The sequence below is a fragment of the Chlorocebus sabaeus genome, chromosome 25 (assembly GCF_047675955.1).
Source record: "Chlorocebus sabaeus isolate Y175 chromosome 25, mChlSab1.0.hap1, whole genome shotgun sequence".
NCBI lineage: Eukaryota > Metazoa > Chordata > Mammalia > Primates > Cercopithecidae > Chlorocebus > Chlorocebus sabaeus.
Window position 1 is genome coordinate 70,967,122 of NC_132928.1, and position 24,781 is coordinate 70,991,902.

General features: G+C 48.6%; 2 protein-coding genes across 3 annotated transcripts in view; one reads left to right on the forward strand and one right to left on the reverse strand.

Annotated features, from left to right (window-relative positions):
* Positions 1–10,918, forward strand: part of NTPCR (nucleoside-triphosphatase, cancer-related) — a 28,373-nt gene extending 17,455 nt beyond the window's left edge. For both annotated transcript variants that reach the window (XM_007989810.3, XM_007989811.3), the window contains exons 4-5: positions 2,442–2,651; positions 10,431–10,918. In XM_007989810.3, coding sequence (XP_007988001.1) covers positions 2,442–2,651; positions 10,431–10,499 — 279 coding nt within the window. In that variant the 3' untranslated portion in view covers positions 10,500–10,918. The remainder of the gene's footprint in view (positions 1–2,441; positions 2,652–10,430) is intronic.
* A 3,562-nt stretch (positions 10,919–14,480) lies between these two features.
* Positions 14,481–24,781, reverse strand: part of PCNX2 (pecanex 2) — a 312,991-nt gene continuing 302,690 nt past the window's right edge. The window contains exons 33-34 of the mRNA XM_007989814.3: positions 18,592–19,040; positions 14,481–16,787 (exon numbers count right to left, since the gene is read on the reverse strand). Coding sequence (XP_007988005.3) covers positions 16,614–16,787; positions 18,592–19,040 — 623 coding nt within the window. The 3' untranslated portion in view covers positions 14,481–16,613. The remainder of the gene's footprint in view (positions 16,788–18,591; positions 19,041–24,781) is intronic.

The window sequence follows — 24,781 nt, forward strand, 5'->3', positions numbered from 1 at the left end:
GTCCAGTTGGTAGAAAGTCATGTATGCATGTGAGTCCAAATACTTTTGTGCTGAAACTTAAATAAATGTCAGTGAGCTTTCACTAGTGAATGTTCTAGAGAATTGCAGGAAGGCTGGTTGTTGAAAAGCCACGCGCTTTCTACCTGTACGTGTGTATTTACACATGGCCACATGCATTTTACTACCCTCATGTATATAGTCAAATAAATACATGTGCATGTATACACACATTCTTTCATATCACTTCTTGTCTGATTTGGCACCTTCCAAAACTCATTTTGAGGTGCCAGAATAAGTTTTATTTTGGCTTTTAGATGATAGCCTCCAGAGGAATGACGTCCACAATTACTCATCATCTCTGGGGGCAACAAAACGTCCACAGTACTTGGGAACAGTCAGGTCAGTTGGAGTCGCATGCGTCCAGGAAGACAGAAACCTTCCTGTACAGTTGTCTGTTTTTATTATCATAGACGGGTGGTTGATCGCTGTTTTATTTCTCACAAATATGGCTTTCGTTTTTGGAGGAAAAACTTGGAATAAGTAGTGACTTACTTCATAGATGTTCTGCCCTTCTCCCCGACCCCGCCAGTGGAGGCTGACATTGCCCCTTCCGCTCCCCACTTCTCAGCTCTGGGACATCGGTGAGTTCCCCAGGAAGGATGCAGATGAGGACAACCATGTACCTGCCCTAAGTGGGGAGACCAGGCATGTGTACAGATAAACTTAATAGAGAGGCAGAAATGAAGCGTGTCAGAAACACGGAAGTGTGGAGATTGTTCAGACCTGTCTTGGGTGATTACAGTGGACTCCTTCTTGATCTTTTAGCTAATAAAATGAGTGGAAAAATATTTCATAAGCGTACAATATGCAGTAGGAAAATAGAGTACTGCTTACTTAAAAGTCTGAAAAACACCGCTGTACTGCTTGTGTGCAATCACAACTGGGGTTTAGACACCCACTATCTTATACTGTGTATTCCAAAAGGAGTCTAACATGTGTTTCTGACTCCACAGCCAGCAGTCTTTCTAGCACAACTTGTGATCCTCCCTGGCTTAGACTCTTTCGGCTGTGGGAGAAGATTCCCACCTCTGTGTGTGCCATCGAAGGCTTTTAGGATCTGGGCCCGCAGCCCCGTCTGTCACTGGCTGTCCCTGGTTGCCACTGATCCCTACCACCAGCCACACTGTACCATACGCTCCTTAGGCTTTTGGAATTTGAACAAAATCTAGCTTAACTCAGACATGCCCTCTGGGACTGTATTGCTGTCGTAGTTTAAGGAATCAGAACTGTAGTGAAGAGTACTTTGTAAATCAGCTTTACATACAGTTTTCAAAATAATCATGCATACAAACATATATAAGGTGTATTTGTCATTCACCATTCATTGAAGTGTTTATTATGTTTATTATGTCCTGTTGTGTCCCTCCCAGGGAAGAATCAACCAAAGTCCTATCAGCTTTCTCTAGGAAGGCTTTCTATAGAGGACATGTGTATTAGTTATATGTTGCTATAGAACAAGTTATCTCAAAATTTAGCAGCTTAAAACAACAAGCACATTATTGTACACAGTATCTGAGGATCAGGAATCCGTGTACAGCTTAGCTGGGGTTCTGAGGTTGCAGGCAAGCTGTTGGCTGGGGCTGTGGTCATCTGAGGCTTGACTAGGAGGGCCCTGCCTCTAAACTTGCTCATGTGGTTGCTGGCAGGTTCATTTCCTCTTGGCTGTTGGTCTGAGGCCTCAGTGCCTCACCACATGGACCTCACCGTCAGCTGCCTGAGTGTCCTCACAGCATAACACGTCTCTTCCCCCAGAGTGAGTGATTCGGGAGAAGGGATCCAAGACAGAGACCAAACTTTATGTACAACCAGAAAATAAGTGGCACCCAAATACCTCGATTTAAAAGAAATGAGACAGCAAGCATGGGAGCCTTTCTTGATAATAATGGCCTCTTTTTTCCATTGTGAGCCATATGAGATTCCCTACATGCTGGGGGGTTGATAACTGCTCTAGGCAGATGCTTGTGTATTTCATGATCTGGTCCATAAGCATTGTTGGAAAAAAGTGAAAATTAAAAGGAAATGAGTCTTGGCTAAAGGGGAAAAAAAGGTAAGTACAATTGCATCCTTTAGATCTCAGATTCGCTTTCTCATGACTTTATTCCAATTTATGTCCATTACTTCCTTGAACATCCCACTGGTAGCAGGCGTGGCTGCCAGCTGCCAAGAGTCCTAATGATTCCCAGCTCCTGGGACTCCCCCTTGTGCAGTCTCCTCCTGCACAGTACCAGGGTGGTCTGTGGGATGCTATGTCACTTTTTGAAATCCAGTAAAAAGGTTTCTGTCTTTTTTACCTCGTTGGTGAGTGACTGGAGAGTGGGACCCTTGGGCCCTTTGGTTAATGTGGCTCTGGTGTCCCAGTGAAAGTCTTTTGTCATTCTCAGGCCGACTGCAGCAGTGGTCCAGGGCAAAGAGTGTGTGTCATCGATGAGATTGGGAAGATGGAGCTCTTCAGTCAGCCTTTCATTCAAGCTGTGCGTCAGACGCTGTCTACCCCAGGGACTATAATCCTTGGCACAATCCCAGTTCCTAAAGGAAAGCCACTGGCTCTTGTAGAAGAAATCCGAAACAGAAAGGATGTGAAGGTGTTTAATGTGAGTACAGCCAGTCCTCCATAACCTGTGGAAATGGAGCAGATGATCTAAAATAGCAGATGGCTCTAAAATATATCTTTGGTTTTGAGTTACATTTTTACCCTTCCATGCAGAAATATAGGTGAGTCTAATTTTCTAGAAATGTATAGAACTTAAATTATACCTCTACTTGATAAAAAACCGGACTCGCTTATGGGAGAGCCTCCTGATGGTCGCAGTTATTCTGGTTGCTTTTTTCTTCCATCTCCCCCACCAGACACGAGGACCTCTCTGGCATCAGAACTGCCTGAGCTAAGGTACTTGTTCTAAGCGTATTTCTTCTCAGATTAAAAGGCCAGGTTGGGATACAGAGGCAAATTTTTTTGTTTTGTTTTAAAGTTTTCCCTTTTAAAGCTGACCCACTTCTGCTTGTGGGGAGAAGAGGCTGTGGATGCGTTTGGAGGCACAGCTTCCAGGTGCTGAAGAGCAGCACCGTCCAGTTGAACTTCCGTAGTGAGGGAAATGTACTCTCTACATTGCTCAGAACAGTAGCGACTAGCCACATCTGGCTATTTAAATTTAATCACATTTAAATTGAATTATTTAATCATTTAATAATCAAATTTAAATTGAATTAAACATTCGGTTTCTCAGTCACTCTGACCACATGTAAGGTGCTCTGTGGCCTCATGTGGCTGCTGCATTCACCAGTGCAGCTGTAGGGTCTGCTAGTCAATGTGAGGCTTGCAGAATGGCAGCACAGGCATCACCAGGGAGTGGGCCTTACCCTGGTCCAAGGAGTCACACTCCGGGGGATGGCCCCATGATCTCTCTTGGCAAGTTCTCCTGTGGTTTTTAGGTCTCCTGCACTTTGAGAAGCACTGCTATAGACCACATGTGAGAGATGAGGGGCTAGGGCTTGTTAACCAGTGGTAGTGTCTGGGCCAGTTGTAAGGGACTCATGGCATTGCTGGCACTTTATGTAAATTCTTGCCTTTGCTTCCCTGTTTTCTCTCTGTTTTCCTCTCAGTCAGATACTGCCTCTCCCCAACCCCTGCCCTTAGTTTATTTGAGTCAGTGATAGCTGTGCTCTTGGCTGAGCTCTGCTCACACGCCTCACTCCCCACCCCTAGTTGAAAAGCTCCCTGGCCCTGCAAGTGCCAAGTGAACAAGTCAGGCAAGCAGGGCCACTCCTATCAGGGGGAGTGGAGAGTGAGTACCTGGGAGCACCTTCCATCATGATCATTTTCATCACTGAGTAAAGCGTCACCTTGGCCCACTGGCCCAAGTGGCGGTATCCACATGTTGCCACCAAAGAATCCTGGAGTGTGGCGGTAAACAGCCATTAAGGTTAGACCAGCCAGACTTGGAAAAATATGTGTACTTCTTCATTGATTTATTTATTCATTCATTTGGTCAATAGCGATAGAGCACCTACTGTGTGCTAGGTGTCATTCTAAGTCTTGGGATACTGTGGTGAACGAGACTGACCAGGTTCCTCCTCTCATGGAGCTTACATTCGAGTGGAGGAGCTGGATACCAAAAATGTGAACAGACAAGTTAAGCAATTTCAGATACTATTGATAAAGGCAAAAATAAAGAAACCAGGCAATGTGGTAGTTGGGGGCAGGAGTAGCAAGGGCAATCAGGGAAGTTCTCTTCAAGGAGGTGGCATTTGAGAGCCCTGAAAAGTCTGTGGGGTTCTTCAGAGTTTCATGTCGTCTTCTCTTACTTTACATTTTTGGTTGTGATTATAGAGTTTCCGTGGAAATCGAGGCAATGAATAGTGAAAGATCATGAAAGAAAATTAGTTTTCAGGTCAGATAGCTTCTAGGCTGGAAGACCGGGAAATTGCTAGTGTTAGACTCCAGGGACTGGCTAGCTCTACAAACTAATTTCATCTAACAGTCCTAAGGAGGGATTGAAGGGAGCTGAATGTGATGCCCAGAAATAAACTTTGTGTCTTAGGATCATACCACATTTCTTCCTCTCTCTGAGACTCAAAATTATTCTCCAGGCAAGATAATCATTGCCTCTAATGATCTGTAAATAAAACAATTAGCTTTGAGTTAATTAAGTAAGAGATAGGGGCTGACATACCCTGTTATTTTTTTGTTGCTTTGGGGTTTGTGTGGTCCTTCTGTTCCAGTTTTATTTATTTATTTTTATTTAGCTTATTTTTTTAAGGGAGAGGGACAGAGTCTTGCTCTGTTGTCCAGAGTAATCTGTGCTGGGATTACATACTGTGCCTGGCCTTTTCCAGTTTTATAAATCAAGAACCTCATTTTCTTTTTTTCTGAGACATGGTTAGTCTCTGTCACCCGTGCTGGAGTGCAGTGGCATGCTCTTGGCTCACTGCATCCTCTGCCTCCTAGGCTGAAGCCATCCTCCACCTCATCCTCCCAAAAAGCTGGGACTACAGGCATGTGCCACCACACCTGGCTCATTTTTGCATTTTTTGTAGAGATGGGGTTTCACCATGTGGCCCAGGGTGATCTCAAATTCATGAGCTGAAACAATCCGTCTGCCTCAGCCTCCAAAGTGTTGGGATTACAGGCATGAGCCACTGTGCCTGGCCAAGAACCTCATTTTCTTTATCTGCAAACTTAGGCGTTGGATTAGATATATTTTTGGGTTCTTTCCATTGCTCACATATGTGCTATAAAGTATCCGAATCCATTTTTGAGAGTGGCCTTCACATTCAGTACTTAGTCCATGGTTTAGGCACATGTAAGGCATGATCTCTGCCCTCAAGAAAAACAGACCATGGGGCAATCAAAATCCAGGGACAGGGAAAGGAGAGATCTGTGTGAGCATTGGTGGTGGGGAGAGGTGTCCAAAGGAAGGGGTTCTTGAGTGGGCTCTTGAAGGAGGAAATGGGAAAAAGAAGGGAGAACATTCCAGGTAAGAAAATGAGCTATGAAAAGGGGTCAGAGGCAGCCTCTCCTTGCCACCAGCTGAACATGCATAGTGTGAAGATAAGACTGAGCTCAGGGGGAAATATACCATACAAATTAGTAATATTATCTAGACTTATTCTTCATAACGTTGGGTGAACAGAGTACTTTCCAAAAACACCTGAAAACTCTTCCAGTGTTAGACAAGATGGAGTAGACACACTTGTGTTTATTTTTCCTGCTAATTGCAGCCAGAACCCTTGGGATGTTATTTATAATACAAGCATAAGAAGACCTGAAAGGTGACGAGAAAAAGTCTGACTGACTAGCAACCTAAGGACCTAAGAAACAACACAACAGACACACCTGAAAATCATTTGTCATGCCAAGAATCAGGAATACCTAAACCTGAGTGAGAAAAGGGCATCAGCAGATCTCAACAGCAAGGTGACTCAGATAGTGGCATTATAGGGCAAGGATTTGAAAACAGCCATCATAAAAATGCTTCATAAAATTACAGATACATACAGATACACATGAAACAAATGAAAAATAGTCTCAGCAAAGAACTGGAAAGTTTCAGCAAAAACCTAGAAGATAGAAGAATTAAGTGAAAATTTTAGAACTATAAAATACAATGGCCAAATAAAAAAGTCACTGATTGGGCTCATCAGCAGAATAGAGATGGCAGAAGAAAGAATCAGTGAACTTGAAGGTAGAACAATAGAAATTACCTGACAAAGAGCAGACTTAAAAGAAAAAGAAATGAACAAAATTAACAGTTTCTGGGACCTGTAAGACTATAACAAAAGGCGTGACATTCACGTCATTGTAGCACCAGGAGAGGAGTGTAGGGCTGAAAAAGTGTTTGAAGAAGTAATGGCTGCATTTTTGTCATATTTGGCAAAAGACATAAACCTACATTTTCAGTGAACCCCAAGAGGATAAACTCAAATTCATGCCAAGACATACCATAGTCAAACTTCTGAAAATTAAAGTCTTGAAAGCAGTGAAAAGAAAGCAGTACCTTACCTATAGGGTAAAAACAATATGAGTGACAGCAGATTTCTCAGGAGAAACCACGAAGGCCAGAAGGAGGTGGTACAATATTTTCCAAGTGTTGAAGCAACTGTCGACTCGTAATTCTGTAAGACATTCACAGATGAAGGAAAACTAAGGGAATTTGTTGTAATAGAACCGCTCTAAAAGAATGGCCAAAGGAAATTATCTTATCAGAAAGGAAATGGTAAAAGGAGACCTGGAACATCAGGAAGGAAGAAAGAACAATGGGAAGAGTAAAACTGTGAGTGAGTGTAGTGGGCTTTTCTTCCTCTGTTGAGTTTTCAAGAATTATGTTTGACAATTGAGGCAAAATGATGACATTCTCTCATGTGTTAAAAAAAAAAAAATAGCTGAAAAAAAAGAAAAGAAAGAACAGTACCTAAGAAGGAAAATAAAATCTCACTGATACAATCTTTGGCACCTCCTATTACCTAGTAAAGCATCAGTAGAAGAAATTGGTGATGGAGTATTTTTATTCATCTATTCGGTAAATATTGAGCACCCACTGTATGTCAGGTACTGTTCTATCCACTGGAGTTTTAGCAGTGAACAAAAGAGAGGGAGAACCAGACAGCGTTTTATCAGTAACCCAGTCCTGCCATAACTCCCTCCCTCCCACTGTAATGGCATTAATCCATTCATGAGGGATTGCCTCATTCCTGAGGGAATGCCCCCAGGACCTAATCACCCTTTAAAGGCCCCACCTCTATTTGCATGGGGGTTAAGTTTCCAACACATGAAATTTGGGGGACACAGTCAAATCATAGCAGGTGACTTACGGGTGCTTCAATAATTTGTTTTTCAGAACTCTAAGAGGTTATTACCATTGTATCCCATTGAGTTTTATCCCATTGTATCCCAATGAGTGTGTCGTTGATTGATTTTGCTGCCTTCTAGTTAATGTCATAACATTGACAATGTTATCAACAACTTTAGATCTTTTTCAAGCTGGCAGCTTCATAGTATGACTAAGCCTTTTGTTTAGACCATGGGGTGCACATGTTCTTGGCAGCAGTGAGTGGATATTATCTGGTCTTCCAGGCTGCTTGCGTGCTACCTCACTGCCTTCTAACTTGTATGATATGATCAGTGTCTGTATGCCCTGCTCAGTCTCCCCTTCCCGCTTCTTGGTTGTTGAAGAAGTTGAGGTGGTGATATCACAAGTTTGGCTTCCCATCTGGTTGGCCTAGGTACTGCTAGAGATAGTACTTGACTAATCTGCTGGGCACAGATGCAATACCAGGCACTGGGTCCTGCTTGTGTTCTGACTTTAACAACCCCAAACCTGAAAACATGGATGAAACAGGCCGGGGAAGAAATACCTCTTAGTATATAACTACGTGCAAGAAAGCAAAACAAAACCACAGGCATTTCCTTGAAACTGTGGGAAGGGCCCCCAACATTCCTAATAAGCAAGGGATTGGATCTGGAGGTCACAGGATGAATGAGATGTGGCCTCTGACGCCATGGAGCTCACAGTCTTATCTTGACTGTGCCCAGTATAAATTCTTGCCAAGGGCCCTCCTACAGCCACTGGGCAGGTGCAGGGGTTCAGGTTCATTCAGCTTCCTTTCTTTCTCTTAAGGCTCCAGTGCAGAAAAAAAGAATGGTTGGGATTACCTTTTTCTTTCTGCAGTGTTCTTTATTTCCTTTTCCTATTCCCAGCTCCCAGTTCCCTCTTCTAATTAGCCTCTCAGGAAAGACTTTCTACAACCAAAATTCTGGCTGTTGAATAAAAAGTAGACTCGAATTTCAGATAAGGCAAAGACTCCTGAGGTTGGCAGATGCTGTGATCCTTGTTCTTGCGTTTGGGAGTGTGCCTTCCTCGTACAGGGAATATCATAACTTAATACTGTGGAGAGTTTCACATCAACATCTTACTGCATAATTTTCAGAAGTAATCTTAGGGAAATCAAAGGGAGTATCAAAATATTAATATTGGAGTGTTTGTATTCTGCTCATTAATTTTCAAATTAATTTTTAATTTGTAATTGATATAATTGTACATATTTATGGGGTACAGTGTGATGTTTCAATGCATACATACACTGTATAATGATCAAATCAGGGTAATTTCCATATCTGTCACTTTAAATTACCATTTTTTATGGTGATGACATTCAAAATCTTTTCTTGTATCTATCTTGAAATATACACGACCTTGTTATTTGCTCTGTAGTCACCGTACTGTGTAATGGAAGACCAGAGCAAATTCTCCAACTGTGTATCACTGTCCACTCTCACAGAGCCTGGCTGGTCAGAAGCTACTGCAATCACTGCCGAACTCAGAGTGAACGAAAAGGGCCCCCGTGGTGCCCACCTCTGTGTTGCCTCCTTTCTACCTCAGGTGGATTCCTTGGTTGCAAACAACAGGAATGAACTTTGGCTAATGTAAGTGAAAACAGCATCAAAAAGCCTTACAGGCTTTGGAGTTGTCCCGTGAAGCCGAAGGAAAAGCTGACTGTCCTCATTTCAAGTGGAGCCAGAGCTGCCCGGGATTGGCGCAGCCAGGACCAGTAGAAATGGGATCGGCTTCCGGCTGCGTGAGCTCACTCTTGGGGTGCAGATCTCAGAGAAGTCGCCAGGGCCTGGCTTGCCCTCTCGTTGGCTGGGGGCAAGTTTCCTAGACCAGGCAGTCTCCAAAAGACAATCAGAGCACTCTTCCAAGAAGGGTGAGCAGACACCAGGAAGCAGAATTGACGAGGTCCGCTCTGCATCTCCTCCTCGGACATGAATTGGCACCTACTGTATGCCAGGCCCCCTCTTCAGATACAACCACCCTGAACCTCAGAAGGCTTCCAGATGCACTCCCCACTCTTACCAGGAACCTTGGCTCAGCTCCTTCTCCGTGGCTCACCTGTTGAAATTACGTTCAGGCATACGCACCCCTGGAAGACTTTCCTGCCCCTGACCCCCACACACGCCCCCATTCCTGCCTGCCCCCCTCAGACTCCTTCATTGTCCTCATTCATGCCTGTCCTGTCCTGGTCTGCGAGCTCCATGAGGTCAGGGTCCTTACCTGTGGTACTTCTCTATTCGCATCTCTGTGCCTGGCTCCTGCTTGCCCTTCCACCCAATTAGCGTGTGTGGAGTGGATGGATATTATATGGGCCAAGCAGGAAGGCACCACAATGGGAGCAGAGATGGCCCTTCCTTCACCCTGGGGCACTCGGGATGGTGTGGTAGTGAAAGAAAAATAAACAGATCACCGGGTAAAGCTCCGGCGAACTCTTTGTTGCTTTTGTTTGTTTTTGTAATGGTGTAAGTGATGGAGAACACACTGTAGTCAGGAGGCCTGAGTCACAGTCTCTACAGAGGCACCCTCACTTCTCTGGCTCTCCCACTTCTCCATCTTTCAAATGAGCACTTGAAGTTTGTGGAGAGGCGAGTAGATGGCTGGGCATCCCAGAATTCTGGGTGCTTCGCTGCTGCTCTGCTGGCTGCTCTCCCGGGCCCCGCTGGCTCCCAGGCTCTCCTCCTCGCTTCACTCTGACAGTTCAGTCCCTTCCATTCAGGACAGGCCATGCTCAGGCGTCCTGCCCGGTCCTGCGTGCCCGTCATCCATCCCGGTATGCCTCGTAGGGCTTACTTCACAGCTCTCCCCATGGTTGACTGAAATCGGTCTGGGATCCAAACCCACTTTGTTTTCGAGCTGTCACTTGGCAGAAGCTGATGCTGGGACTCAGTGATACCTGTCCTGTTTCTGAGTGCTCCTGGGGAGCTGGGCCTCCTCCCTGGGTGACAAAACATACCTCACCCTCTCCCAGCCTTCCAGGCTTTTCTTTAAGATTGAAGAAGAGGAAAGGAGCTCTGAAGCCTGCCCTCTCACTTCTTCCCACAGGTCACCAAGGAAAACAGAAACCACCTTCTGCCAGATATCGTGACGTGTGTGCAGAGCAGCAGGAAGTGAAGACACGTGCGTTCCTGCCTCCCTTGAAAGAGTGCCCAGTTCAAGAGGAGCCCAATGGAGCCCTCCTGTCGAGGCTGTATGCCTATGGGGTTATGGAACCTTGTGGGCTTTTCTAGAGAAAACTCAACAGCTGTTTTCCATAAAGTGTTTAAAAGATTAAATTAGCCTTAATGCTGGATTGTCTGTACAAGATGAACAATCCATTGTGGCTTATTTATGCTTAAAGATTTCTTGTTTATTTCCTCTTGCAGTCATGCACATGATTTGGGTAAATTATGAGATGAGAAATGGTTTTCAGAGTATTAGATGGAATTCGCCCCTGTTGAAGTTTATAAATGTGTTCAGGGGAAGGGGGAGGAAAGAGTTCACTGCCTAATCAGTTTTGCATGTCATGAAAATTAAATTCCTCTCCAGGTGTAGCTTCAGTCTCATGCAACTTAAAGTGATAACAGTTAATTTGATTTTTAAAAAAATATTATTCCAAAAGAAAACCATTTTAGGTCATCTCTGCCAGCTCTTACTATTCGTTTCCTTACTGCTTAATAAATATAAAAATAAATCTGATGGTTACAGACAGGAAGCATTGTGTGGGAGGAATACACAACCTTTAGAAGTGTTGATAGCATCTGATATTCAGCCGACCAAATGACAAGAGCTCAGGCCCACGGGTTTGCACAAGAGCACTGCTTTGCCTTAGTTTACTCGGGAGCAATTTTGAATCTTTCTATGCCTAGTTTCCCTTCCAGAAAAGCAGGGAGTGACTGTCATCTCAGGAGAGTGATGTCACAGCCACGGAAGGAAACTGTCAACCACTCCACACAACTCGGAGAGTGCCTAGTGCCAGGGGCTGGGCTTTTCAGGAGTAATGGTGTAGAAATGTGGAGCTCAGCCCACAACAGGGGTACTATAAAAATAAAGTAGACAAGTAGAAAAGACCACTGAAACCCCAGAATTGATAGAAGATAAAAACTTCCCTCCACGTGGTGGATGGTACTGGAGTGATAAACAGTTCAGTATTTTTAGGTCATTTTTGGTGAAGATCTATGAATTTCCAGGATTTTTTAAAACAAATTAGCATTGGCTACAAACCCACTGGCATAAGCGGCAGTGTGCTTTCTCTCTAACTGTGGACAAGTCGGGCATGTGGGGGGTGAGGTGTCCTGGGCTGGGCACTGGGGCACAGTGAATGGGGCAGAGGCACTCGCATGGAAACCAAAATGGCGCGCAGCCCAGGACTGGCTCCTCCATCAGTGTCTCTTTCCTCAGCGCTTTTCTTCCAAGGTAGCTTTGTGAAGCTTGACCTGGACTTGCCTAGCCTTGGAGGGACCACAACAGGAAGGCCTAATAGATTATGAACTAATCCCTCAAAAAGGGCTACTTGCCCAGGAGGAGAAAATGGGCATCTCTTTCCACAGTCCCTGCCTGGTGGGGCTGTTCAGGGAGAATGAGTTCTGAGCTCAGGAAGTCTGGCAGGCTGGCTGTGACTTCTAGCCACCATCACCAGGACAGGAGGGTTACTGAACTCTGGTGTGGGCTGCATGCCTCAGTGGGCCAGGAGGGGCAAGGTCTCTGAGATGGGTAGAGGCTTCCCACAGAGGCCTGGGAACCTGATCCTGGCCATAAATCTGAAAGCACCACAGCCCTCAGGAGAACCGAGAGAGAGAGAGGCAGGCTGGGGAAGTGTCATCAGTGTGCACCCAGGCCTGGTAGAGCTGGTCTGCCCCAGCTGGAGTGAGACTCCATCAAGACGGAGCCTTTCCTGGCACGCTCGGGAGGCCGTTCTGCATTTCCACCCTTCATGCCTCTGAAATACCAGGGGCCATGTTCCTTCTAGTGCTTGTCGTTTTGAGCTCGGGGCCATGTTCCTGGTGCTTGTCCTTTTGAGCTCGGTGTTTCAGTCATGTCTGTTTTGTAGACTTTGATTTTGTCTTAAATGAGAAAGCAAGCTGGTGAAGGTTATTTCCAAGTTAAATAGCTAGTCTGAGGGGCTTATCACTGCAGCCAGTTGTGCTTATGTGGGGGTAGGAGTGTCACTGCCTACTTGAAAGTATCCACTTGTGTGGAACAGATTCAGGGTGGCCCCTAGCACTTGGGGCTGCGGGATCTTCTGCACACTTAACCTTTAATGGTAAAGACACAAGCTTGGAGTGTTCAAGTGGTTTGTTCAAGAGCATGGTGATAGTGGTGACAAAGGGGATTCGAACCCACGTCTACGTGGCTCCAGAGTTCACTCTTTCATTGCTCCCAGCTGCATCCTTCTTGAGGCTTTAGCGTTTTTAGTGCATTTTGTGCCCCCAGACTCAGAGTTGACATTTAGCAGATAAATTGCTGTGAATCCAAGGAACGTTTAGTGTCTCTTGTGGCGAGGTCCTGAAATGATTATTATATTAGTCAAACAGAATGATCATGGAGCATGGATGGAGATGTCAGATGCAATCCCTGTATCGTAAGGCAATGAAATTTAATGAAGGATAAGATGAATTCACAAATAACTACAACTCAGGGCCAAACGCGCACAGCCTGTAGCAACAGTGTCATGCTAAGATTTAAAGGAAGAAGAGGTGCCGTGGCAGAACTCCACGTGTGACCGTCCCCTCCCTGCACATAGCCAGGATGAGAGGAGCAGAGCTGAGCGCCACCTCCCTGTCAGTGCCACGGCTGAGGTGAGGAGCTCTTGCTGGATGGTGGGGTGGGGGCGTCAGGGCAGACTGAAGTCAGGGATTCTATTATACCTGGGTTTGGAATGCCTCCTATTCAAACAAAGAAAAATATCTAACAGATGGTTGGATGTGAGTCTCAAGGAAGAATTCACTCTGAAAAGCACAGAATTCACGTGTATTGCTTGTGTGAAGAATCTCAGCTAGAATAACGAGGTCGGATGGGGGTACTCAGGACTGATTGGAAGAGTGGTTTACTAAATCATTCTTTCCTTTTCCTCCTTAGCAGATCATACCACCAGCTGCTTAACACACAATAGTTTAAAAAATTGTTTCTTCTTACCTCTGAGTGAAGGTAAGCACATTCAGGGAGATGGGCGAGTCTTTTCAGTGGATAGAGTGTCATCTCTGATGATCAGCCCCTACAGGGAGTGATCCTAGTAAAGCTGCTAGTTCAGGCACCCAGTTCCCAGCCCTCCAGTTATCACGGGGGTGGGAAGGCTGGTGGGCTGGAAAACGTGGAACAAACTTGCTCCTCTTCTTTTCCTGCCAGTTTCCGTATTTGTAGAAAGTTGTGTCTGTGTATCGCACCTGTGTGTGTGCTGATGGCGGATGCTCGTGTAGCATAGTGACTTGGAACAAAACAGCATGGCTGATGAGGCTGAAGGCGGGTGGGCTAAGTAAACAGGCATTGCACTGCACATTTTGTGGGCAAAGAAGTTGAAGCGTCGCATGATTTTAACAAATTACTTGCCAGATGATTTCAACACATAGTGCAGAATTTAGAATCAATAATGCCAAATTGGCCACGTGATTTATATAAAACCAAGTGCTATGGTTTTTATATTATCTTTAGAGGAGAAACCATTTTGATCTGTGTCCAAATAACTTATTTTTTATTTTTTGAGACGGAGTCTCACTCTGTCGCTTGAGCTGGAGTGCAGTGGTGCGATCTCGGCTCACTGCAACCTCTGCCTCCTGGGTTCAAGTGATTCTCCTGCCTCAACCTCCAGAGTAGCTCGGATTACAGGCACCCGCCACTACGCCAGCTAATTTTTTTGTATTTTTAGTAGAGACAGGATTTCACCATGTTGGCTAAGCTGGTCTCGAGCTCCTGACCTCATGATTTGCCCGCCACGGCCTCCAAAAGTGCTGGGATTATAGGCGTGAGCTACCGCGCCCGGCCCCCAAGTAACTCTTGAGATAGAAAATAACTCATTAGCTATATACTGGCAGAACATTTGAACAACTCTAGCAAGAACTGTCAGTTTAGGGATGCCGCCTCTAAATGGGGGCTTACAATATAACATTTTGCAGGAAGTCCTTTCTGATTGATACACAGCTGCCCAGATGAAGGACCAGTTAACAATTTCATGAGTTGTAAATATAAAAGTTGTGTACCACAATAAAAAAGAAAAAGAAGTATGGCTGCATTGTTGATGGCCGGCAAACAGCCCCCAAGAATCCTAGGGTGACTCCAACACTGCCACCTTTCCTCTGTGGGTGCAGTCGCCTGCGGATGCGAGTGTCTGTGCATCTGCGCCTTGGTATGCATACTGGAGATGCCCGCTCTCATAGACCGTGCAGAGCGTCACTGCAATCCTACCTGATTCATGTGGCCTTAGTGTTGTAGATACACTCTGTCACTTTCATCCTCCCTCCTCCCCAAAAAAGATGCCACAGAGAACCGTGAACTGGGATAAGCAATGAACAGATAACAGTTGAAGAAGCACCTCACGAACCTCCCCAGAGAAACGGGATGGAGGAGCGCCCAGGGTACTCTTGCCCTCTTGCCCTCTTGCCTGCGCTGCCATTTCCTTCCAGCCCGGGTTTCTAGCTCTTTTTGTGGAATGCTTTCTGTGTTTCCTATTTCTGGATGCCTAAGGAGTGGCCAGTCATACTCCTGGCTGACCACTGCCAGGCACTCTGGTTTTCCTCACTGAACTCAAGGAGTCCCCCTCCGTGGGGAGGCCACACTCAGCTCCAGGCCTGCCGTTTAGCCTTTGGGGCTTGGCTGTAAAGTTGCCCAAGAGGATTACAGGAGCTGCCAGCCAAGTTTAATTTGGCCACCTTAGAGAACTGCAGCAAGGCCCTACCAGCTTCCCATTAGACAAACAACTGCATTTAAATTAAATACAGTTTGCACCTCTAGGGAGTACTGGCCTGAAAATAATAGCATTCTGTCTCTGATTATAGAGTACACTTACTTTTATTAATTGCTGATTCTTAGTTTACCAAAAAAAAAAATTATAAAAGCATTACCATTTACTTTCCAAGGGGTAAGAGATTCTCTACAATACCCTCCCCCAACCCTCTCCTCAAATTTCCAAATCCTAAATACTTTGAAGAAATTTGTGTGACTGTTTAAAATTGAGTATTTCCTTCTAACTATTGTCTTTTGAAAACGGATGGTTCACCAGGCCAGTGATACTCTGTGGACTGCATTTTGGGACCTCTACCCCAGCAAGCATACAGGCTCCTGGGGGTCTTCAAGATGGGAAAAGTTGTCTGAGAATTTACCCAAATGTCGTTCTCACCATAAAAGATATACTTGTAGAAATGAGAAGCTTCAATATAACTCAAAACACTGGACACAGCAATAACTATAAACATTTTAATTTCAAAAACAAAGGTGTGTGCGAGTGTTGTGTGACACAGTAAGGGTTGCGGGGCTTGGAGAACAAGCACGCGTCCCTGGGAAGCCCGCAGGGTGCTGGCAGCCCGCAAATCGCTTGGACTACAGTGAGGGGCATTGTGTGACTCCGAGGGGGCTTTCCATGCACCGAATGGACTCAGTTTCTAAACTCACATCCTAATGTATCCTGGCTCTTCACAGAATACTGGAGACATGACTGCATGCACAATCACGGTTCTTGTTGTGAAGCTGCCACCATGTTACGCTTAACAGCTGCATAAATATTATAAAGAAATAGGGTTTTCCTGACACTTAGATTTAACCTTAATGCATCTAACCAGCTGATGGTATCAGACGTGCTGCTGCTCATTTATTTTTCATGGTAACAGTAACGTATAAAGTGCCAATGATGTAACATGCAGTTGTCTTATTTTCATCAGGGCATTTGTTTCATGGCTCTGTTTAGTTGTTTTAAAATAGTAAATGGCTTTTGTTTGCGATTTCAGGTTCTGGAACATGTGTGGTGCTGTCTGTGGTGCGCCGTTCTGGGCGGCGCCGTGCCTGGCGGGGAAGGTGTGCTGTGGCTTCTTTGTTGTTTTTTTGTTTCCCCATCATGTGAGGTTTCTTTTTTTTGTTGTTGTTGTTTGTTTGTTTGTTTCAAAAACCTGAGATAAGTTCTGTGTTCTGGAACAGCTCTCCTTTTCCACAGGAGGAGCCCCACATGGATCGCAGTATTGGTTGGTTGTGATTTGGGGAGCACGAAGGAGAGCAATGCAGGTGGGAGCGGTGGGGACCCGGCCTCCCCGCCTGGCCGCACGCCCGTCACTGCTCGTCGGACACACTTTGCTGCGAGGCCGTGTCGTCCAGGCCCATGTCCTCCTGGCTTGCTCTCCTGCAGACAACCCCGAGAGTCTCCGCCACAGCCTCAGCCGGACGTCGGTCACGAAGCTGCCCCTGCTCGGTGGCATCGGTGGGCTCACATGGCTCGGAGAGGTGCTTCCAAAGAGAAGAGAGAAGCAGTGAACAGCTCAGCAAATATGCACTACCCACTTGTAACTGGCCTCACCCCACCCGTGCTGTGGGAGCTAAAGGCTAGTGCTGCCATATCCTTGAGGTCAGGTTCTAAAGTCAGGTCAAATGATGGAGGGCCAGCACGGTGGCCTCTGAGGACAGGACGGGCAACATCTGAGACACAGGGGTTCTGCGCGTGGGCCTCTGGATGACTGCACTGGAAAGAGCGGCCTTGGGGGGAAAGGGCATTTGTGCGCCTGGCTTTCCAGCTGTGGTTCGTGTCACTTCGTGCACACTTAGCCTGTCATGAATGCTGAGTTCTAGCAGGCTTGACCCCAGGAGAACACGGAGGCCATTCTATTCTGGGGGCATGTGGTCTCAAGACAATTGTCTGTTTTGGAGAGCCGGAAGGAGAATTTGACGGAATCGCAGAACTACACCCACAGACTGTGACTTTAACACAGATTGGGGCAGGGAGAAGGGTGATACTCTGTGCATTTTTATTGAGGAAATAAAGAAAAGGGAGGGGAAATGTATTCTTTTAGTTATCTAACTAAGGTCAAACTCCTGAAGTAACCAGCTCTTTCCTCTTCGCCAGGACAGCCTGGGGGTTCCAGGAGAGCCCATAAATCTCCCCCTCCGTGAAAAATGGCACCCACGGCTGCAATCCTGTGGCTCCTTGTGGGGCGGCTGGCCCAGCCTCGGCTTCCCCTGGCAGGAAGGTACTTGCCTGGAGAGCTGTTTCCCATGAAGGAGAGGGAGGGTGACACTAGGAATGTTCAGGTGCGGCCCCCTCTCTCCACCTGCAAATAACCTCACCCAGAACCAGAGCAAGGCGCGGTGTGGCCCCTTCTCTCCACCTGCAAATAACCTCACCCAGAACCAGAGGCCAAGCCGCGGTGCGGCCCCTTCTCTCCACCTGCAAATAACCTCACCCAGAACCAGAGGCCAAGCTGTGGTGTGACCGCTTCTCTCCACCTTTAAATAACCTCACCCAGAACCAGAGGCCAAGCTGCTGCAACTCTGGTGCTTGATGGAAAGTATGAGCCATGGTCAGGAAAACCTGAACACTCAAAAGGAGTGGGGCAACTCTCCAAATCTGACCCATTTTTGCCTTGACACCATCGATTTTTCTGTCTACCAGGTTACGAAGGAGAAATGCCGGGTATTTATTTACTTTTTTCTCACTGATGAAGCTCAAGTATTCATTTCATCTCAGCTGGCTCAGGATTCTGGACAAGCAAGAGCTTATTTGGGTGAAGTCCTTAAAACACCCCTTGTCTAGTATTTAAATACCTAAAAGCAGTGGGCCGTCTCAGCAGCTTTAAAGCTAAATCTATTGGCTGAGAAGCAATGATACTCTAACTTCATTGGATAAGAAGCAATGATGCTCTAACTCCAGCACTGACAGGTGCCCTTTCCTCTCCCTCAGGCCAGCACCATGTGAGAAGAGTCCCACTGTGTGAATGGGTGGAGGGCATTCTCCCTCATGCCCCAGTGTAGGGTAGATGGCCCCAGTTCTGCAGAACCCCTGTGTCCGGTGACTCCTTTTGGTGTCTGCCTGGGCATTATCATTTACAGGACATGTGCTCTGTATCTTGTCTGCTTCCAAGAGCAGCTAAGCCACTTCGTGTCGAATCACTGTCCTTTGTCACTCTGGGAACCCCGTAGAGGAGGGGAGGGGGTTCTGCAGGCAGAAAGGTGGGAATGCAAGGCAGGTACCATGCTCAGGCCAGGAGCCCACGCCACCACCCCAGCCCGTCCCGGTGAGCCCTGCCCAGCCCCGTACCCGAGTGGCCTGGCTGGCAGCCCTGGCCGAGGGGCCCATCACGATGTTGACGCTGCTGGATGACTGGGTGTCACTGGTATTGCCCCCCTCCGCAGCAGAGAGTCCGGAAATGACGAGCGCGCTGGAAAAGCTCCTCTTGCCGAAGAGGAAGCTCAGGGTGGAGCTGGTGGAAGAGCCCAGGCTGGACCTGATGAGTGCCTCGGCCCGCTCGCGGACGCTCAGGTGGCCCGTGGTGGTGACAGGCGGGGGCTGAGAGTGCAGGGACGTGGCCGAGGTGTGCAAGGAGAGCCGGCTTTCCGAGAGCCTCTGGGCCAGCTCGTGCACTGAGGTGGACGTCTGCAGGAATGTTTGGCGGCTCTCTAAGATGGGGCCAGATGAGCTCAGCATGGGCGGCCTTTGGCTTAGTGCCGAGTGTGCCTGCACGGACTGGCTCCTGCCTTTCCTCCTGCCTTTAAAAGAAAGCAGAACACAGAGTTGCAGCGGGTGGTCATGAACATCGATACCTGTGTGGTGAAGCAGGTGGCCTGCTCTGCCTGGGCCCAATGACCCCGCCTCAGTGCACCACCTGCAAGGCTGGGACAAGAGCTGGAAGCCTGACCACTGCCTCACCCACTCCCTCCCGCCAAGTCCAGGTCCTGAGAACTGAAGGGCCAACCGAAGGGCACCCAAGGGTGGGGGCTGGGGTTGGGGTTGGGGGTACAGTGTGAGAAGCTGCAGCCAGGGTGACAGATCTGCCCAGTTTGCCAGGACATTCCTGGTTCTAGCACTGAAAAGTCCCACATTCCTGGAAGCTGCTCGGTTCAGGCAAACCAGGACGACACCAGGAGCGGAACTTGGGCTCATAAAGTAAACCCAAATGTGATCCTGGCTCAGGATCTTGGTTCCTATGCTCATCTGATCGGCAGCGATAAAGGAAAACATGCAGGGTTCTGTCATTTTTATTTGCCATGGAGAAGAAGAAAGGGGAGGAGAGCTGAAAGCCCACGCCGTGGCCTCCTTTCCAGAACAGCTTTCCTTACAGGCTCGCACACTACTGGCCAGGCCCGGGCCTTGGTCCCATGCTCTTATCACCCACCCCTTTGCCCACCGCCTCGCCCCTCAGGGGCCCTGCCACTCCAGCCTTTGCTGAGACTTGTCTAGACAAGGCCATTTTTGACAAAAGGGACTGGACTGCCCCCAAAGACGTAGTTGTGTCCAAGCTTCTGGAAGCAGGATAACGTCATGGGATCTTCTGTGCATGATGGACCTGTGTAGTCTGTGGTTCTGCTTTGCAGTCTAAGCAGTCTGAGGAAATGGGTGCTGGCTAGAACACCGGGGTGCTTAACTTGAGCATCCATGATCACCAGGGGTTAACTGCAAAATATCATTTTGATGGGAGCAGCCAGTGACGTGACAGTTCTATGAACGGCCTCATGGGCATGTCTCCTGCAGCGGCTACAGTTAGGCATTAAATCAAAACAAACAGAGGCGGCGGAGGCATGACTATCAGAAAGGCCGTCCTATGCATTGCCTTGTGTTCTACCTCACCCCAAATGCCCATTATTCATTGTGCATCTGGTGATTCTGAAGCGGGTGTGGCTGCCCCTAGGAGAACCCAAGAACTGACACGTCACGTGAGAGGCAATTCCTTGGGGATACACGTTACGAAGGGGATTCCAGGGATCCTTCCAGCCCCGCCCCACCCCACCGTGGCCTAGGCTGAAGGAGCCTTTCTGCCTCATGTTGACCACAGTGCCAGTTTGGATGCTATGATGGTCGAGTGCCCATTTGCAGGGGGCACTGGTGCTCCCATCTCACTTTCTCCTGCCCGTGTGGTGACGGCATGGAGTGCTCACCCCACAGTGCTGTGGGCTTCCGCATGACGGGGCTGCCCTCCCCGGGATGAGTGTGCTCAGGCCCTAGCATGGGGCCCACCCGCCTCTGCCGCAGGAGGGATGCATCCGGGCCAGCCTGAAAGGTCCCAGCTGAGTAGTTGAATATGTTCCTCTTACAGAGAAAAAGGAGAGGAGGAAAGGGACCCTGATGAATCAGAATGAAAAACAAGGGGGGCAATTTGTTAGTTTATTCAGCGTCTGGCAAGGCCGGACGTCTGTTTGTGATTTCTACTGTAAAGCTGATCACTATCCAAAAATACTCCACATTCATCCACAAGTCAGTGATCGTGATGCTCAAAAGACGACCACCCACACTTGGTGGGGAACTTCCCAGAGAATTCCAGGAACAAGGGGACAAATAACCCACTGTGTGTCAAAGGGCAGTGGCCTGCTGTAGTCTGTGCAACACAAGGACTCCCCCACCACCTGATTTCATTGCTTCAGATTTTCTCATTGCTCCTTTTTTTTTTTCAAAATTAATTTTGCAAATGGAGCAGCACTAAGGAAGCAAACTATGCTAAATACATTTGTGCTACTCAGGATCATTATTTTACAATTTAACTTATTTTGCAAATTACTGTATTACCAAGTTATGAATGTTTCTAGGGGAAACCTTTTTACAACCTGAATGGAAATACCTCATATGTAAATCACCCTCCTTGGTTTATTACCGTGGCACTTAATTCCTTTGTCTTTGATGTTATCTGAAAAGTGGTTGGTGTTGCTCCTTAGTGATATGAGAACACAGCCTCCCTCTCCAATCTGGGATTTGGATTAGTTACGAATTCCTAACTGCTCACCAGTAAGTAGGTCACCAGCCTCCACTGCTAGGCCAACTCCCCTTCCAGCTGTGACATATACTTTTTACCCCAGCAAGCCGATTGCAGGTTGTCAGGCCCTAGATGAGGCTGGCATAGTGAGTGCCTGGCAGCTGGGTGCAAAGTGCTGTGTGCACCAGCAGCAGCCGATGCACAGCGTGGCTGGCCTGGGGAGAGGAGTTCTGCTCGTGGGGTCTCAGGCAGGAGGGACCCCAGTCCGCTCAGCTTCTAGCAAGGGCTTGGGATTGGGATACCTGGCCAGAACTGAGGCAGGGACCAAGAAGGCTGGGGGCAGTTGGGTCCCCAGTTATGCGAGTTGAGTCTTGGCGACTTGGTGAGTAAAATAAGACCCTTGTTAGAATTTGGTTCAAATTCGCCCTTCAAAACTGCTCCCTCTTTGCTACTTGGCTAAGTGTCTCTGTCATGCCCTTCCCAGAGAGGCAGGTCCTCCCGTCTGAGAGGCCCCCGACCACCTCTCGAATGGCACTCGGCACACTGTGTTGTCACTGTCTGATGCACAGTCCTCTCCACTATATGCCCTTTCTGCAGCAAAGGAGCCCTGTATCACCGCTCTGAGCTCAGCACCCAGCACACTAACATGTAAGTAAAGGATACATGGGACAAACCTGCAAAACAGATCAGATGCCAAAACCCTGATTAGAAATCCAGTGGGTCTCAGAAAGTTCGGGGTGGGTACAGTGTTTCTTAAACTTGGCCATTAGAAGCATTTCAAAAAATTAATCAGTATCTTGACTAGAGGCTGAGACCCAAGGAGCTGCCACTGCAGACTGGAGGGCAAGCTAAAGGTTAGGAAAATAGGAAGGTGATTCCTCCATTGTTCCAGGGTCAAGTACAAAGATCCGGGATCAGGAATGTCCTCCCCATAGCTGGAGACTGGCCTCTAACCCCCCTGCACTGGCCAAGCAGGTCTCCGGCTTCCTTTCTGGGAGCTGTGTGTCTCAACTCGGACGGGCATGGTTGTTTTACTTAACTGGGAGGAGGGTGAGAAGGAGGCCAGAGAGTGAAATCAAATCCAGTTATGTTCACATCCCTGAAGGGAATGATGGCTTGCTGGGAATGGCGGGCAGGTGGCTTCTGCGAAGTGTCCCGGGCAGGGCCAGGCAGAGCCACCCCTCCCACTGTGGTAGCCTCCTTCTTGGGCTTGCTCTTCTTGGAACCCCAGGGGCTACCTGCACATTGGGTCTCAGGTGCAGTGTCTTGAGATGAATGAAAGCTTTGCGCTCCCGGTCCCAGTCAGGGCTACAGACCCACATGCGCACACCATCTGCATCCATGAAGGAGGAGGTCAGAATCAGGGGCATGGCCAGGTGCAGGAGGTAAGAGCCTGTGGGTGCAACTTCTCTCTTACTGACACCACGGGCATCTTCTAACATCTGCTGTGAATCGAGTGCCGAGGGTGCCATGCTGTGGGTTTGGGAGCCCTCAGGAAGTTCACACCTACTCGTACTCTCCTTTTCCAAGGCCAAGGGCTCCAACATGAGGCCCAGGAGTGTATGTGTTGGGGGAGCTGCTAACTGCTGAGATAAGACAATGGCTCTTGACCTTCTACCACCCATGGGGAGGGAGCAAGTGTAGTGAACCACAGTGGAAGGTGGCCCATGCCCCACTGTGGCTGTAACCACAGTGGGACTAGAAAGAAGGTGACGTTTAATTTTTCCAGGGGACAAGAAGGAGAGATGTCCATGTCTTGAGTGTGGGGTCGGCAAGTTATCCCTTTCCTGTGCCTATTTTGGGCCGCTCTGGATTTCTTCCAGGAGACCTGCTGTGCCCGTGGTGTCTCCAGAATTCCCTGCTGCCTGGAGGCTTCCTGGGGGCCCCGGATGCTGGTTTGAAGCAAACATGCATATACATTCCAGCCTCTTGAATTTGAGTTTGGCCTCCAGCCCTGTTCTTACTGGCATCCCCAGAGTGGGCATTTTGCTGATGTCGCTGGCCAGCCTCGGGGCCCAGTCATGAGCTTTAAAGGAGTTGCCCCAGGAGGCCCCACTGAAGGCAGCTGCCATAGCGGAGGCTGAGTGCAGAGATGCCCGGGCAGCTGAGGCAGGGCTGCAGCATGGCAGGGTGGATGGCAGGGCTGTCCCCGATACCCTCCCCACTGGGCCTCATGCCCCGCACCTTCCTGTAGCTCACTGGGCCCCCTCCGGGACTCCAGTCCAAATGGTCTGGGTAGGTGGCTGCCCTCAGTGCTTGAGTTCCTCATAGGGACCGCTTGAGGATCTCAGCTGCATCTGGAGGCAGCCTGGCTGCTCTCGGGCTGGGGAAGTACCCTGAAGGGGACCATGGGTGCAGTCCTCCCCTCAGCCTATCAGCTGTCTTTAGGGCCCCTCTTTTCAGAGCCCTTTCACTAAGTATCACCAGGAGCCTTCAGTCTTGGGTCTCCTGGAGAGCCTTCTGGACAGCTGAGTCACATCCTGGAGGGATTCTGGCAGGGGGATTGGGGCACCAAGGACGTGATGGTACATTTCAGGACAGCCAACAAGATTGGCAGCTCTTGGCTCCACTGCTCTTGGCTGTGATAGAACCTGGCTACAGCTGCAAGTCTGAGACCCGAGGGCCTTACACCCTCGCCCTCTAGGGAAGCTGTAGTGTAAGTGGCTGAGGCCAGGAGGGGCAACCATCCACTCATTCATTCAACCTTTGTCTGCTGAGCCCAGACCATGCTTACTACCCAGCTCAGCACCTCAGAGGTTTCCCTTGGTGGCCCCTGCAGCCATCTCTGTCCCCACAGGGCCAGGAAGCTGTGGAGCGGGAGCATGTCAACCAGCTCCCACCCACTCCTGCTTGGCCATGTGCTGGGTTCCCAGGACTCCAGAATTCGCTGCCCCAAACTGGGGCCTGCACAGGCCTCTTCCCCAGGGTCCCCTCCCAGGGCGGACCTTGGGCCTACTTGCAGGCGTGTGCACCCCCAGACGGGCATGTGAATGGGATGGCTCCAGTGTATGCAGGCAGCCCCTCACCTGGCAGGATGTGGGGAGAGCAGGGAGGAGGGTGGCGTGGTCTTCACGTGTGCTCCTGTCACAGGCTCTGCAGAAGTTACGGATGCCCAACTGAGCATCCAGTGTGGGCTGCACTGTCCTAGGTGCCGGGCAGTGAGCAGCTCATGGGGAATTCCAACCACGGACGAGGGACATGCATTAGGCAGGGATTGGAGGGGAAGAGACAGTGGGGCAGGGGGATGGCAGTGCTGTATGGAAGGCTGGCCGGGGTCTCTTGGATAAGCTGGGATTTGATGGGAGGCTGCGTGAGTGAATGAAGGAGCTGCAAGCCTGGGAGAGGCACGTTCGACACAGAGGAGGCAGCAGCTGAGGGGGTCCTGAGGAGGAGAATGCTTGACACTGATGAGGGACAGCAAGAGGCCGTGTGCTGGGGATATGGGCTTGTAGGAGAGGGCTGAGAGAAGGCATCAGAGACAGCAGGTCAGATGGGGGTCTGCAGGGGAGGGGTGCGCATGGGAAGTGCGTGGGTGTTCCGGGCTGA